General features: G+C 43.7%; 1 protein-coding gene across 1 annotated transcript in view; it reads left to right on the top strand.

The window, feature by feature from the left end:
* The first annotated feature begins 88 nt into the window (after positions 1-88).
* GVQW3 (GVQW motif containing 3) overlaps positions 89-14948 on the top strand; it is a 28776-nt gene continuing 13916 nt past the window's right edge. The window contains 1 exon segment of the mRNA XM_037038437.1: positions 89-1126. Within this exon segment, the coding sequence (XP_036894332.1) occupies positions 662-1126 (465 nt within the window). The 5' untranslated portion in view covers positions 89-661.

Raw genomic sequence — 14948 nt, forward strand, 5'->3', positions numbered from 1 at the left:
CTTCCTTTCTGCCGACTTCGCAGGCCGGCAAGCGCAGGGAAATGCGCCTGCCCGGGTGTGGCGAGCTGGAGGCTGGGGCAGGCGCGGGCTGCCTCAGTGCGCCTGCGCAGCTCTACTGTGGGCGGGAGGGAATTGCTTATGCGGGCGTGTCTCTTGTACTCAAGAGCTGGTGAACCCGGGGCTGCTTCGGTAGGTTTGGCGTTCGCGGGATTCTGTATATCTGGGGCGAGCTTGCACGTTACATCACTGGTGTATGTCTCCTTGCTTGTTTAAGATACCACCACTTAGGCCTCTGCTGCAGAAATCGCAATATACCTTTAAGCGCCACGGAATCGGGACAACTTTGGTTACTGATTTGTACACTCCTGGCAGATCTGCGTGCACTGTGTTGGACGCAGAGGTGGGTTATAGGAGATTTCATTTTCCCCAGCTTTGCGGCTACTCTTTAGCCCCATTAGCTTCTCAGAACGGGCTTCTCCACCAGCTTTGATTGAAAGCTGAGGGCCGAAAACTCAGAAAAGCAATTACTCTTTCCTGGTGAGGCTTCCAGAGGATCAAGAATAGCGAGCGACCTGATTCCACCTGCAGTCGTATAGAGAGATTGGTCCCTCTATCTTCCCCGTAATTGTAGCCTGTTAACGTTCCTGTGTTAAGTGCCAAAATGAGTGACCGCTATCTAGAACAAAGGATTAGTATAAAATTTTGCGTGAAATTAAACAAGTCTGCAAGTGAGACCCACCATCTTTTAAAAGAAGCATATGGGAATGAAGTCATGTCTAGGGCCAGAGTTTTTGACTGGCACAAAAGATTTAAAGAAGGGCGGGAAGATGTTCGAGATGATGCCCGAAGTGGCCGTCCAGTTACCCACCGGACAGATGAAAATATCCAAAAGGTCAAGGACTTGGTTTGTTCAAACAGGCAGTTAACAGTGAGGATGATGGCCGAAGAATTAAATTTAGATAAAGAAACTGTCAGACTCATTCTGAAAGAAAACTTGAACATGAGAAAAGTTTCTGCCAAAGTTATATCTGCTATTTTGAAGGATGACTCTAAACCTCGAAAGCTGGACTCTTGTTCTGATCTTTCCAAAGAAACCAGGAAAAATAGGTTGTATGTGAAGAAAAGGGTAACAGGCTCTGAAACATGGAGGCATCTTCAGTGTGAAGCTGGTAGGGAATCGCCTCCGCCTGTCTCCCACCCCAGAATCCATTGTGCCGCCAGCCAGCTNTTCTGAAAGAAAACTTGAACATGAGAAAAGTTTCTGCCAAAGTTATATCTGCTATTTTGAAGGATGACTCTAAACCTCGAAAGCTGGACTCTTGTTCTGATCTTTCCAAAGAAACCAGGAAAAATAGGTTGTATGTGAAGAAAAGGGTAACAGGCTCTGAAACATGGAGGCACCTTCAGTGTGAAGCTGGTAGGGAATCGCCCCTGCCTGTCTCCCACCCCAGAATCCATTGTGCCGCCAGCCAGCTTCTGCAGGCCTCATCTTCAACAAGCCTTCCTACCAGGGCAGCTCAGGATTGGTTCACACTTTGGTGAAAGGATTGTGAGGTAGCTGAACCTGAGCTAAAAAGCTACCTCACTGCTAGGCACCTTCATTTGCTGCTGGTCTGTTTTCAGTCATCTGTACCACCCCTCCCTCCGTGCCATGGCTCTCCTAGGTTACTCTGCTGGACTGTTGTGCCATATCTTCCTTGCTGTTCTCCACAACTTTGAAGAACCTCTGGCTGCTGACTTCTGGTTCTTGCTTGTTCTTGATTTCTTTTGCTTAACAAGTTTGGATTTCTTCACTGCCCACACCTTAGATCGTTGTGGCTGTCCTGTTCCTATGTTCTCAACATTCTGCCTCAGGGGATCATACCAGTGAGAGGTGGGAGCAGAATTTCCTGGAGTCTGTATGTCTGTGCCCAGGGAGGCGTACTCTTCTGGGAGGACCCCCAGAGAAGGCCTCCAGTTCCAGCCTGCTTCACAGTCAGGGCCAGAGGTGTGGTACAGGAGGCAGTGGCATGCTGACATAATGAGCCATGCTAAGGGTCAGCCCGACCCAAATGATTCAGTAGGAGCCTCTCAGAACTTGGGTTGGCCTACCCATACTGAGCTCACAGACCTAAACCTCACAAAAGAGCTGGGTTTGTTTCATTCTAGTCCTGTGCTTTGGACCCCACCCCGACAATATGCACATGCTCATTTGGGTATCTTTGCTGGAAGAGGAGAATCGGGTCCCTGAAAATATAAACCAGGGGACGCAGACCCAGGCTGTGCTGTGTGGGGAGGGAGACCAGGTGACGCTAGACCCTGCATTAAGGGAGCCAGCTGCCTACGTGCTGACTCCTACACCGCAGCCTGATTTTAGAAACTATTGCCAACATTGTCAGGTACTTTTTGGATACCTGCAGTTTTTAGAACACTGCTGGGCATTGACAGTGTGATGTTGTGAAACAAAATCACTAAGGGCTGGGTGGACTTCATGGATGAGGTGGTTCAGGAGCTAGATTCATAAGGAACGATGGGGCAAGAAGCTAGGAAATTAGGGAAAGCTTCCCAGGCAGGTGGAACAGCATGAGGCTCTGAACCTGCAGCAGTAAGAAAATGATGACACTTTTGTCTGGAGAGCAAGATAATGATGTTGCAGAGGATGAACAATTTGGGATCCTTTGCTTCCTCTTCTCTCCCCCCAACTCTATGCCAGTTGTTCATAAGTTGCGGCTAGTTTTTTTTAAGATTTTATTTATTTTTTACAGATGAGGGGAGGGAGAAAGGGAGAGAAACATCAATGTGTGGTTGCCTCTCTCTTGCATGCCCCCTACTGAGCCCCTGGCCTGCAACCCAGGCGTGTGCCCTGACTGGGAGTTGTACTGGCGACCCCTTGGTTCACAGGCCAGCACTCAACCGCTGAGCCACACCAGCCAGGGCAAATTGTGGATAGGTTTATAATAACTCACTTATTTAGTTATCTAAAATTCCCATCAACCCCTGCTCCTCCCCTCAAAAAAAGCAGTCTGTGTTAAGTTCAGATTCTTTTATGTCTTTCTGCCTCTTCGCCAGGATTTATGGGATGGAACTTTCCCCAGGTGTGATCCAAGTAATACCACATAGACTGGAAACATCTCAGAATGACTGGTGGAGGAGCAGGGAGGGGGGTGGTTATTAACAGCATTTCACAGGGTTTGCCAAGGTCTGTGCTTCACCCAAGGATTTTTATACATAAGAGCTCCTATTATTTCCTTAGTAAGTTAGTAAACAATGTCAGTTGATAGCAGAGGCCTGACACTTACTTATTCAACAGTTATTTTTAGTTCCATTCTTTCACTGAATCCCCTCTAAAAAACTACAGGTTCCCCACTAATCCCTGTCAGTTTTGAGGCACCCTGAAACCTAGATCTGATTACATAAATAAAAGATATTGTGCAAGAAAACTCAAACCAAGCAACAGCTTACAGACTTTTTACCTACTTAGCAATTTCTAGACATTCCATTTCAGGACCAGTACATATTCCTACATCAGATGAAACCCTGGTTTCCCACAGGCACTCCACATTGCACGCTGAAGCAAAAGTCCCTGTGGCTGTCTGTTGCAACTGTGACTGACCTCATTAAATTTTTTTCATTGAATTTATTGGGGTGACATCAGTTAATGAACCTCATACCACTTTAGCAAGCCCATTGGTAACTTGCAGAATTGTGTATTCCTGGGCCAGGGCCAGGATCCCTTCACAGTCATTCCTTCAACCTGTTATGACACAGAGGTCCTGAGAGGACTTATTTTTGGACTTATTCCCATCCAAAGTCCTGTGCACAGGACTTTGGACTTATTTTTGGACTTATTCCTGTGCACAGGGTTGGAGTGACCCTTCCAAAGGTGCTGGACTAAGACCGTGCTGGTGTACAGGTTACGAAGAGCAGTGTTGGCCCTTACAGGGTTTGGACACAGCATTTGGAAACAGGTAATCGGGACTGAATTATGAAAGGGGCTTAATTTATTATCTTAGATCCTGTCCCGAGTAGAAGTCAGGTGAAATGACTACTTGAACCCAATGCAAGTTTTCCCAGAAAATATTCAATGACATGGTAACTCTGATGTACCTCAGATTTTGGGGAAGTAAAATTACTGACCAAACACTCATCCAGAGCAAACCACACATGGCTGCTCAGAATCACTAAATCCCGGGCTCAAGCATGATCTAGGATGGGAGAGTTCATATTTAACAGTACCTTATGTGCCTACCACCAAAGCTCTTTTATTGCTGACATGGATTTTGCTCTGTCTTGCACCTCGCTGCCTAGGGCTCCTGAACCTATAGTCTCACGGATCTACCCATCATCACGCCCCAGGCTCTTGTCCTTGGCTTTGCTCAAACATCTCTCAGTTTATTTTCTACCAGTTTGCTCTTGCTCCTCTCTTTCCCTGGTTCTGACCACACCTCCCTCCAGTAGCTGCTTCTGGTCACTTGGGTGTGATGCTCTTGAATTGCCCTTTTGGTCATGGTTTTTCACTCAACTCACAGTTAACTCCTCTGATTTACAGATCCCTCTTCCAGCTCCTAAGTCAGCCTATAGCCCTCAGTAAGGAGACTGTCTGTTGCAGCCCTGGCTCCAGGTTGCCTTCCTATCTTTAGGAAGTGGGGTGGGCAGTATGGTTGGGCGGGTGGGGTTCTTGTTTTTGTTTTTGATAAGGGGCATACAGAGAAAGAGAAAAACTCCCTTTTTCACCCTTAGCCAACGGGGGTTCCACACCCCGGCAGCAACCAGTAATACCAGTTCTTGTGGAGGCAATTTGGTTACCTCATGAAAGTTTCTCTGAGATAGAAAATCCCAATCCCATTCTCCCAGCAATTATATTTTTCCCCCTACAAGAGAAGCTCCACCTAATGGTAGTAGATGAAGCCTAGTTCTCTGTAGAATGTCAGGAGGTGAGCTGGCAATCTGCAAGCCTTGACCATAATTCTCGAGCTCAAAACAATCGGTTAATGAATCTCTTTGGCTTTTGGGCTGATCTTCCCCTCCCCCATTCTGGTTCAGAATCCACATGGGGTGTTACATGCCACAGCTGGAAGTCCTATAGGAACAGAAACCTTCCAGGGCAGATCATCCCATCACTGATTTTATTTAATTTTTCCTGCATCCGTTATCCCACCCTGCCTTACTCTGCCTGTCCCACTGGTAATACTCAAATCAAAAAGAACAAAATGTCCACCAATCTTTGATTTTGAAAAACACGTGGAAAGTTCTGCAGTCTTAGAAAGTCTGCCCCTGGCTTTGAATCCTCATTGAAATGTGATTGTTTGGGAAGAAGGTGCACCTGGGACCTGCTTTCCAGAGCCCTCCTTTCAGCCACTTAGTCAGCATTCACACGTGCCATTGGAAATGCCCCGAGAAATCTGGATGTTAAATGGTTTGAGGACATCTAGTAAAGAAGTGTGGCACTACTGGGGAGTCATCTCACTGTATCACAGTGACAGCTGTTCAGCCAGCCTGCTCTTCGCAAACATAATTGCCAGCGAGTCTCACTGGCCGTAGGATTGCATCTCACCAGGGTCCCATGTGGCTCAATTAGTAAGAGCTTCCTTTGCTGCTGGAACTATATATGGAACCCTGTGTTCTTCCGCTTTTTAGTGGAGTCACACCTCTCAGAGCTACAGGCTTTCCATCCTGTCCGAGGCAACCCTCGTGTATTTATCTTCTCTACTTTCTGCCTTATTAGATCCTTGCAAATAACTGTCCCAAATGCATCACCCTTCTACTACTGATATTCAGAAACCAAAAAAATCTGTAATGGGAAACTTCAGTACCTTCACTTGGGTCTAGTGAAAGGGTCATAAAGGAAACGTCTTAGGATTTGTGGGCCACGCAGTCTCTGTTGCAACTATTCACTATTTTATTGCAAAAGCAGACATCTAACAAGGAAACAGATGAGCGTGGCCGTGTTCTAAAAAAAAAAAAAAAAACTTTACAGACATGGGAATTTGAATTTCATGTAATTTTTACATGTCACAAAATATTTTTATTTTTTCAGCCATTTAAAAAGCTAAAAAAAATCGTTCTTACATTTCTTAGCTTGTACACTATACAAAAACAGATGGCGGGCTAGGTTTGGCCCGTGGACCATAATATGCTGACTCTTGGTCTAGTGTTTATAAAGTGTATATATAAAAGGACAATGATTGATTCTTTTCCATCATTAACTTGTTAATGCTAAATTGATCTGGTGGTGTCTGACAATTTACTGTATAGAAATTGTGGAATATTAAAGGGAATCTTTATGGTGCCAGGAACATGGAGTAGAGTTGAATAAGTAAGTGTTTTATCTTGACCCTATTCTGGTTCATGAAATGAGTTTTGTGCTCTTTTTGACTCAAAATATTACATGAACCACTACCTATATATGCCCTCTAATATCTCAAAAACAATTTTGCCAGTATTACAACCAGTGATAATAGAATGAACTGAAGTTGGTTCCAAAATCACCTTGATCTTGGGCAGCATTTGAACAAGTTTGTTGCTTATGAAAGTAACTACTATGGAGGTGACAAAAGTCACTGAATTTTTGCATGCTTGTAAAAGTCTATATGTATATATTTGCAGTTGATGCCAAGGTATGTCCTTTTAGATGTGTGTGCTAGTTTTTTCCTCTAATGAGGACTGTATTGGGTCACCTTCATTTAAACCGATTTTCCAAAGTTGAAATAGACTGTCAGGCCTGAACAGACCTTTACAAGGGTAACCCAGCTGGTCACGTTTCCCTTGCATCGAGGAGTGACTAAATTCTGCAGTTGCTGAAAAGCTGCATGTCCAAAGAAGACTCTGTGTTAATTTAACACATTGTTACTGAGTGATTGTATGTGCCAGGCACTGTCCTGTGTGCAGGGGCACAGCAATGCACAAAACAGACGCAGTTCACAGATCGGTCAAGTCTAAAATCTGATTATATTGCTCCGCTTCCGGGAAACTTGTTCCGTGAGCTCACACTAACTCATTGTTAATTGCATACCTGAAATAGGAATGACTTTTGCCATAGGCCTCTGTATGTTCCACTTAAATTTTATTATCCTTTAGTTAGGTCCGTGTTGGTAGAAAAACACGCTGGCAATCTTGGAAGTGTAAATTGGCAACAGCTTTCTGAACAGCAATTTGGCAGTATCTTTTAGGGGCTTTAAAAATGTTTATATCTTCTGATCCTCTAATTCCAATTCTGGGAGTCTGTCCTAAAGAAATAGTCTAAAATGTGGGTGGAATTTATGCTTAACAATCCAGAAGTCCAACAGTAGAAAATCGGTTGAATAAATTAGAGTATGACTCTACAATAGACTATAATGCCATCATTAGAGTTAATGTTTATGAAGAATTAACACTGCATGGAAAATGTTTATCGTGTTAAAAGAATGATATAAAAAATTACATGTATAAATCCGAAAATGTTTTTTAAATGACTAACATTGTTGGAGAATGAGTATTGTCTAAAATTTTGTATTTCTTTTAAAAACATTTCTGAAGTATTATTACTTTAATATTAGAATATAACAATAGCACCAAAAGTTGGCAATGCAGGAAGTGAAGCCAAAGCACTAGTTTGCTCCGTGAACAACAGACGGGCTTCATCGACACAGGCTGTGCGGTAACCGTGTCGGGAGCCAGAGTGGGACAGAGGAAAAGGGCCTGCCCCAGAGGAGAAGTGGACGTGACCAGAATCCCTAGAGAAAACTAAGGTGGCGTGAGAAGACACCGCAAGTGGCGTGCTCCTGTTACGTAGTCCTGGGTAGGTAAAGGAGCGTGTAGGGCTCAAGTATATTCTGACAAATGGAAAAGGATATGAAATACTCCCCTGGGTGAAATTCTCCTTGGCTGGATTTTGTTCTTACATTCTTTCATACAAAGGGAATATTCTCGAGATGGATTTTGTTACAGCCGACTCACTAAGAATCCTTGAGCCTTCCATACAATTTCTTTAGGATGGGAATGGCTTTTAATGTGCCAGGTGTACCTCCTCCCATACCTGGACACTCAAGCAACTCGGGTGCACCCCTGAATAATTGGCATTCCACACTGAGAATCCTACACGCTTGTCATGTTGGAACTTACAAAACTCTAAGGTTTGCAAATGTTATTTTGTCGATGTCCAGGATGACTGTGCTTTTTATGTATGTCTGAAGAGTTATTATGTTATAGGATTTTAAAATGAGAAGTGATATAGACCATGCCTATCCATAGATGGAATTGTTATGTTGGGAAAATGTGTCCTTTATAGTTGCTTTAGCAAAACATTATTAAAGTGCCAAATGTATCTCCTTGGTGAAATTTCAGACTTTCAAATGAACACACAAGGTAAATACAGGTTTATAGGCATGTAGACTATGAGTTTGTCAAGCTGAAAGAGTTCTTCAATATTTAAGTCTAAGTCTAATTATGACCTTTGGTCATAAAAAAGGATGAAAGCGCGAGAATTGGGTTTTAGTCCCACTTCCTTAACAAGGCCTGTGGTGTTGGGCGTTTCACGTGCACCCTGGGAACACTTGCTTATTCGTCCCTGAAAGGAGAGTGAGAACACCTGTCCCACGGAGCTGTTCAGTTTGTTTATTCAACAAGTATTTAGAGTGCTTATATGTGCCTGCCACTGTCCTGGACACTGAGTAATAAGTGACAAAAAAGTTCCTCATGAGCATACATTGGGGAGGTGGACAGAAAATAAGAGAAGTTAGTCAAAATATAGTATATTAAATAATGACTCGGATGTGAGGCTCACATTAAATAATGGGTATGACGGGCCCAGCACAAGACCTGGCATGCAGTGAGCACTCAATAGATAGTAATTTCCTTTGCTTCTTTGGTCTTCCTGAATTATTCTACAAGGTGGTGGTAAATTGGCAAAAAGCCCGACCCATTGCCTTCTATCTCTTGCCAGTTAATAAGGCCTAAACCTGTTTTTGCTTAAGAAGACAAAGGAATTCTTACAGTGTGTTTTGTACTTCCTGTATGGCGGATTAGTCAAGGTGGCGCCTAAACACCATTGGTAAATGGCCTTTCCCGCAGCCAGTTGGCAGGGGTCCTTGCCTGAAGCTAGATTGCAGGTGTTAGGTCCACAAAGGCAAATGCAGAGTGTCGTTGCTGTTTAAGCAAAACAGACTAGGAGACTGTAATTGCTGTTTCCTTTAAAGAAAAGATGTGTGCCCTGTGTCCTGTTCCAAGCATTGGAGAACCGGGAAAAGATTGTATTATTTATGAGAGACCAGGGCATTGACAAAAAGCCAGGAAAAGGAGAGTTTAATGCTTGTGGTATGTTTATGTTTCTGCCCATTGTAGAAATTTGGAAAGTTCAGAAATGTTTAGAGCAGCTGCCAAAAGTTCACCCCTAGGGTTCAGGTATCTCAGTAGACCCACCTCTCTGCCTCAGCTTCCTCATTCAGTGAACCGTCACTTGTTGAATTTCTTCTCTGCCCCTGGGCTTGTACCAGGCAGGGGGTATAGCCCTTGCCCTTGGCAGTGCCCTGTCTTGTGGAATAGGAACAGGACCAGAGGTGGAAAGATCACCAAGAATGGGCTCCTACCTTGAACTGTCAGTTTTTCCCAAAGGACAACTCTAAAGAACAAACTTTTGTCAAGAATTTGGAACGAAAAATGGGAATGATTGCACTTTGGGTGATTGTGGGAATGACAAAGTGGGTAACGAAGATGCAGAACACAGAATGAATGGTAACTGGCCTGCTGGTGGTACCGACCCGAGCTCCTCTCATGTAAAAGGGCCCTGAGCTCTGTCCACTGGCTTCAGTGTGCAGCTTTACCTCCCAGAAGACATTAGGCTGCGGGCCAGTACCCCGCACCTTGCTTTAAGAAACTAATAAGTGAAAATTCAGAATTACAACCCAGATTAGATGAGGAAATTGGCCCAGGGAGGTTGACTGACTTTTCTTGAATCACACATTCAGTTGGCAGAGCCAGTATAATAATGAAGGACCTTGAATTTCACTCAGTCCGGTGAGATTTTTCCGTTGTTCCACTGGTAATAATTTCCCTTACTGAAATGTACATTCTTAAGATATCTTTAAAATATCGGTCACCGTTACGTTTGATAAATATGATTTACCAACAGTTGATTTACATGCAGTTTTTAGGGATCATATTTATGGCACAGAAGGTGCTACAAAGGTTTTTCCAAGTTTCCATGGGGTGTCCCAGCTCCCCCCAGCCCCCGGTCCTTCTTCCAGAGGTGTGTATTCATAAGTAAATGTTGGCATTCTGTCGTTCATTTTTTCCAGATGTTCTTCCCAACTAGTGTGTTATGTTTTGTGTTTTTAATATTTCTCATATACTCCGAATCTGGGCACATAAATCCTAATAAAGTTCTCAACTATCTCCTCTATGCTGTCTAAAATTTCCGGGTGTGTTTATATTTATAACACAGTGTCTGAAGGCATGAGCACTATCACATCATTAGGGCTTATATTCCTAAACCCTAGACTTGTGTTTCGAGATGTTCTGAAAATTCTTTACACCTCACTTGTAAATGCCACTTTACTGTGCCATGGCATTTCCATAGTAACAGATACTTCAAACAGGAAAACAGAGGCAGCCCAAGGAAAAGGGAAGTGGTTTTCAAATGCAAAAAAATTATATATATTAAAAATAGGAGAATACATAAGAAGGCGGGGGGGTGTTCATTTCTAGTTTGATGTCCCCTGAGTACAAAACGTCCTGTGGGCCTACCTTAGGGACAGGCAATAACCACCTCCCACCAGGTGGCCCAGTCTTGGAGTCACACTTTGAGCCTCATGTCCCATCAGGTCTTTGCCACCCCCCTCATATATCTTAGTGTCCCTTACTGTAGCCAGACAGGGGTGGGTGGTCATCTACTTGCCACCTCATTGTCCTGAAGTCCATCCTCTACACTGCTGAACACATGCTATTTGGCTTGGGGTTTGCTGAGAGCCAGGAGCTTTCTAACATCAGTTTTTGAGCTGGTTCGGGTCACACCTTCTGCCTGAAGATTTCTGCCTGAAATCTTCCCACTGCCGTCCGCCAAGCAAACTCCTGCTCTTCACTCAAGGCTCAGCCTTGGCGTTGCTGTTCTCCACGCCCAACCCCTCTGAAAAGCAGCCCCCACAGTGTATGGTGCACATTCAAGGAAACTATAACACTTTACTGAACGTGTTTGTAGGGTGATTTTCCTCCCTTTCCAACCCAGAGAACCCTCCAGGGCCAAGACCATGCCTGATAAGTCTCCATATTCCCTGCATCGAGAATAAACTTGTCAGGAACTGCTCAATACATATTTGATAGATGAATGAAAGAATAGACTTTTATAGTAATTGCTTTTTTTTATTGCAGTGAAATTCACCATCTTAACCATTTTAAAGAGTGCATTTCCATGACACTTACTACATTCACAGTGTCGTGCAGCCATCACCACTGTCTAGTTCCAGAACATTTTCTTCATCCCCAAAAGAAAATTTGTATCCATTAAGCAGTCACTCCCCATTCTCCTACTCCTGGACCCTGGACACCACTAGTCAACGTTCCATCTGTATGGATCTGCCTGTTATGGAAGTTTCATGTTAATGGAATCATGCAATCAGGCCTTTTGTGTCTGGCTTCTTAGCATACCGTTTTCCAGATTCATCCATATTGTAGCGGGTATCTTCATTCCTTTTTATGGCTAAACAATATTCCAATTTATTGCTATATTGCATTTTGTATATTCATTCCTCCACTGTTGGACATTTGTCTTTCCTCATTTGAATGTTGTGAATGGTGCTGCTATGAACATGTACGAACAAGTTTTGTTTGAACACTTGTTTTTAATACTTTCATATGTATACCTACAAGCGGAATTGCTGGGTCCTATAGTAATTCTGTTTAACTTATTGAAGAACCACCAAACTGTTTCCACAGTGATTGCACAATTTACATTCCCTCCAGCAATGCATAAAGTGAGGGTTCCAACTTCTGCAGATTCTCGCCAACACTTATTTTCCCTTCAATTTTTTTTAAGTTGTATCCATCCTGCTGAGTATTAAATGGTATGTCATTGTGGTTTTGATTTGCATTTCCCTACTGACTAATGATGTTGAACATCTTTGCATCTTTCCATGTGCTTTTTGGCCCTGTGCATACTTTCTTTGGAGAAATGTCTGTTCAAGTCCTTCGCCCATTTTTTCATTTGGGTTGTTTGTCTCTTTGTTGATGAGTGGTAAGAGTTCTTTATAAATTCTGGATACTAGACCCTTATCAGATATATTAGTTGCAAATACTTTCTGCCATTTTGGGGTTATCTTTTCCCTTTCTTGATAGTGTCTTTTGATGCACAAAAGTTTTGCATTTTGATAAAATGTAATTTATCTTTGGGTGCTTGTGCTAAGAGATGATCGTCAAACCCAAAGTCATAAAGATTTACCCCTCTATTTTCTTCCAAGGGTTTTATATTTTTAACTATTATGTTTAGGTCTTTGACTCATTTTGAGTTTGTTTTTCTATATGGTGTGAAGTGTCCCACTTTTTTTGTGTGGCTATCCCATTGTCTCTCCACTATTTGTTTAAAAGGCTATTCTTTCCTCATTGTCACATATGCTTTTTAAAAACATTTTTTAAAAGATTTATTTTTTTATTTTTATTTATTTTTTAAAATATATTTTATTGATTATACCATTACAGTTGTTCTATTCCCCCCCTTCATTCCCCTCCACCCGCACACTCCCTCCCCCACCATTCTCCTCCCCTTAGTTTATAACCACGTGTCTCAACTTCTTTAGATTCTATATTTCCCCCACTATTCTTGCCCTCCCCCTATCTATTTTCTACCTACTGTCTATGCTATTTTCTGTGCCTTCTCCCCCCTTCTCCTCCTCCCACTCCCCTGTTGCTAACCCTCCATGTGTTCTTCATTTCTATGGTTCCACTCCTGATCTAGCTGTCCTCTTGGTTTGCTTTTGTTTTAGGTGTGGTTGTTAATAACTGTGAGTTTGCTGTCCTTTCACTGTTCATATTTTTCATCTTCTTTTTCTTATATAAGTCCCTTTAGCATTTCATATAATAAGGGCTTGGTGATGATGAACTCCTTGAACTTGACCTTATCTGAGAAGCACTTTATCTGTCCTTCCATTCTAAATGAAAGTTTTGCTGGATAAAGCAATCTTGGCTGTAGGTCTTTGGATTTCATGACTTGGAATACTTCTTTCCAGCCCCTTCTTGCCTGTAAGGTCTCTTTTGAGAAATCCGCTGACAGTCTGATGGGTACTCCTTTGTAGGTGACTGTCCCCTTATCCCTTGCTGCTTCTAGGATTCTCTCCTTCATTTTAGTCTTGGCTAATGTAATTATGATGTGCCTTGGTGTGTTCCTTCTTGGGTCCAACTTCTTTGGGACTCTCTGAGCTTCCTGGATTTCCTGGAAGTCTATTTCCTTTGCCAGACTGGGGAAGTTCTCCTTTATTATTTGTTCAAATAAGTTTTCCACTCGTGGCTGTTTCTTTCCCCCTTCTGGTACCCCTATAATCCGGATGTTGGAATGTTTAAAGGTGTCCTGGAGGTTCCTAAGCCTCTCCTCATTTTTTTGAATTCTCATTTCTTCATTCCTTTCTGGTTGGATTTTTCATTCTGCCTTCTGGTCCACTCCATTGATTTGAGTCCCAGTTTCCTTTCCATTGCTATTGGTTTCCTGGACATCTCCCTTCATTTCAATTAGTTTAGCCTTCATATGTTCCTCTAATTTGTGACTATAATCAACCAGTTCTGTGAGCATCCTGATAAACAGTGTTTTGAATTGTGCTTCTGAGAGGCTGGCAATTTCTTGGTCGCTGAGAGTTATTGGCTCTGGGACTTTCAGTTCTGCTTGCGCCATCTTTTGGGCTGTTCGTGCCTGTTAAGTAGCAGGATCGGAGCCCTAAGGTGTTCACTAGACCAGGGCAACTAAGTCGCTGGGTTGTGACGTTGTATGTGGGGGCGGGGTCAACACGGAACTATGGCGTCCCTGTCTGCCACCTGCAGCCTCGGCCCCCACAGGTGCTGCAGCTGCCACTGTTACAGGGCCCGAGCGTTTCGTCCCACTGCACGCGAGTGTGCCACCGCCGTCAGCCCTCGCCCCCTGGTGCCTGTCTGGTCCGTCTCACTGTGCGCGAATGTGTGACCACGGTCAGTCTGCCCTGCACCCCAACTGGTTCCGGGCTGCCTGCTCGCCGAGGTCGGGGGATCTGTCCTGCCCCACCCTGCTCGCTGCTGGCTCCGCCCCTCTTACCGTCCCGTTGAAAGGTTAGTGGTTGTCGGACTTCCGTATAATTCAATTTTTTTGTCTTTGGGTGTGTCTTTCTTCTCCAAACCTTTGTTGTATTCAAACTTGGTTGTGGGAGAAGGCACAGTGTTTCCACCTATGCCTCCATCTTGGCGGAAGTCCCCTTATTTGTTTATTTTTAGAGACAAGGGAGTGGAGGGAGAAAAAGAGAGAGAGAGACATCGGTGTGTGAGAGAAACTTTGATCAGTTGCCTTGCACATGTGCCACAGCCAGTCCCTGGTCTACAACCCAGGCCTGAGCCCAGACTTGGAATTGAACTGGCGACCTTTCACTTTGCTAGATGACACACTTTATTTATTTATTTTTAGAGAGAGGGGAAGGGAAGGAGAAAGAGAGGCAGAGAAACGTCAATGTGTGGTTGCCTCTCACATGCCCCCCACTGGGGACCTGGCCCACAACCCAGCCATGTGCTTTGACTGGGAATCGAACTGGAAACCCTTTAGTTCACAGCCCACACTCTATCCACTGAGGTATACCAGCCAGGGCTTGGCCAGGGCTTTTGAAATATGTTTTTAAATAATAAGTTGATCATTCTTTTTTAAAAAATATTTTTATTTATTAATTTTAGAGAGAGGGGAAGGGAAGGAGAAAGAGTGGGAGAGAAACATCAATGCGTGGTTGCCTGTGATGTGTCCTCTACTGGAGACCTGATCTGCAACCCAGGCATGTGCCCTG

The sequence above is a fragment of the Sturnira hondurensis genome, unplaced genomic scaffold, assembly GCF_014824575.4.
Source record: "Sturnira hondurensis isolate 20B ecotype Veracruz unplaced genomic scaffold, ASM1482457v3 Scaffold0024385, whole genome shotgun sequence".
NCBI lineage: Eukaryota > Metazoa > Chordata > Mammalia > Chiroptera > Phyllostomidae > Sturnira > Sturnira hondurensis.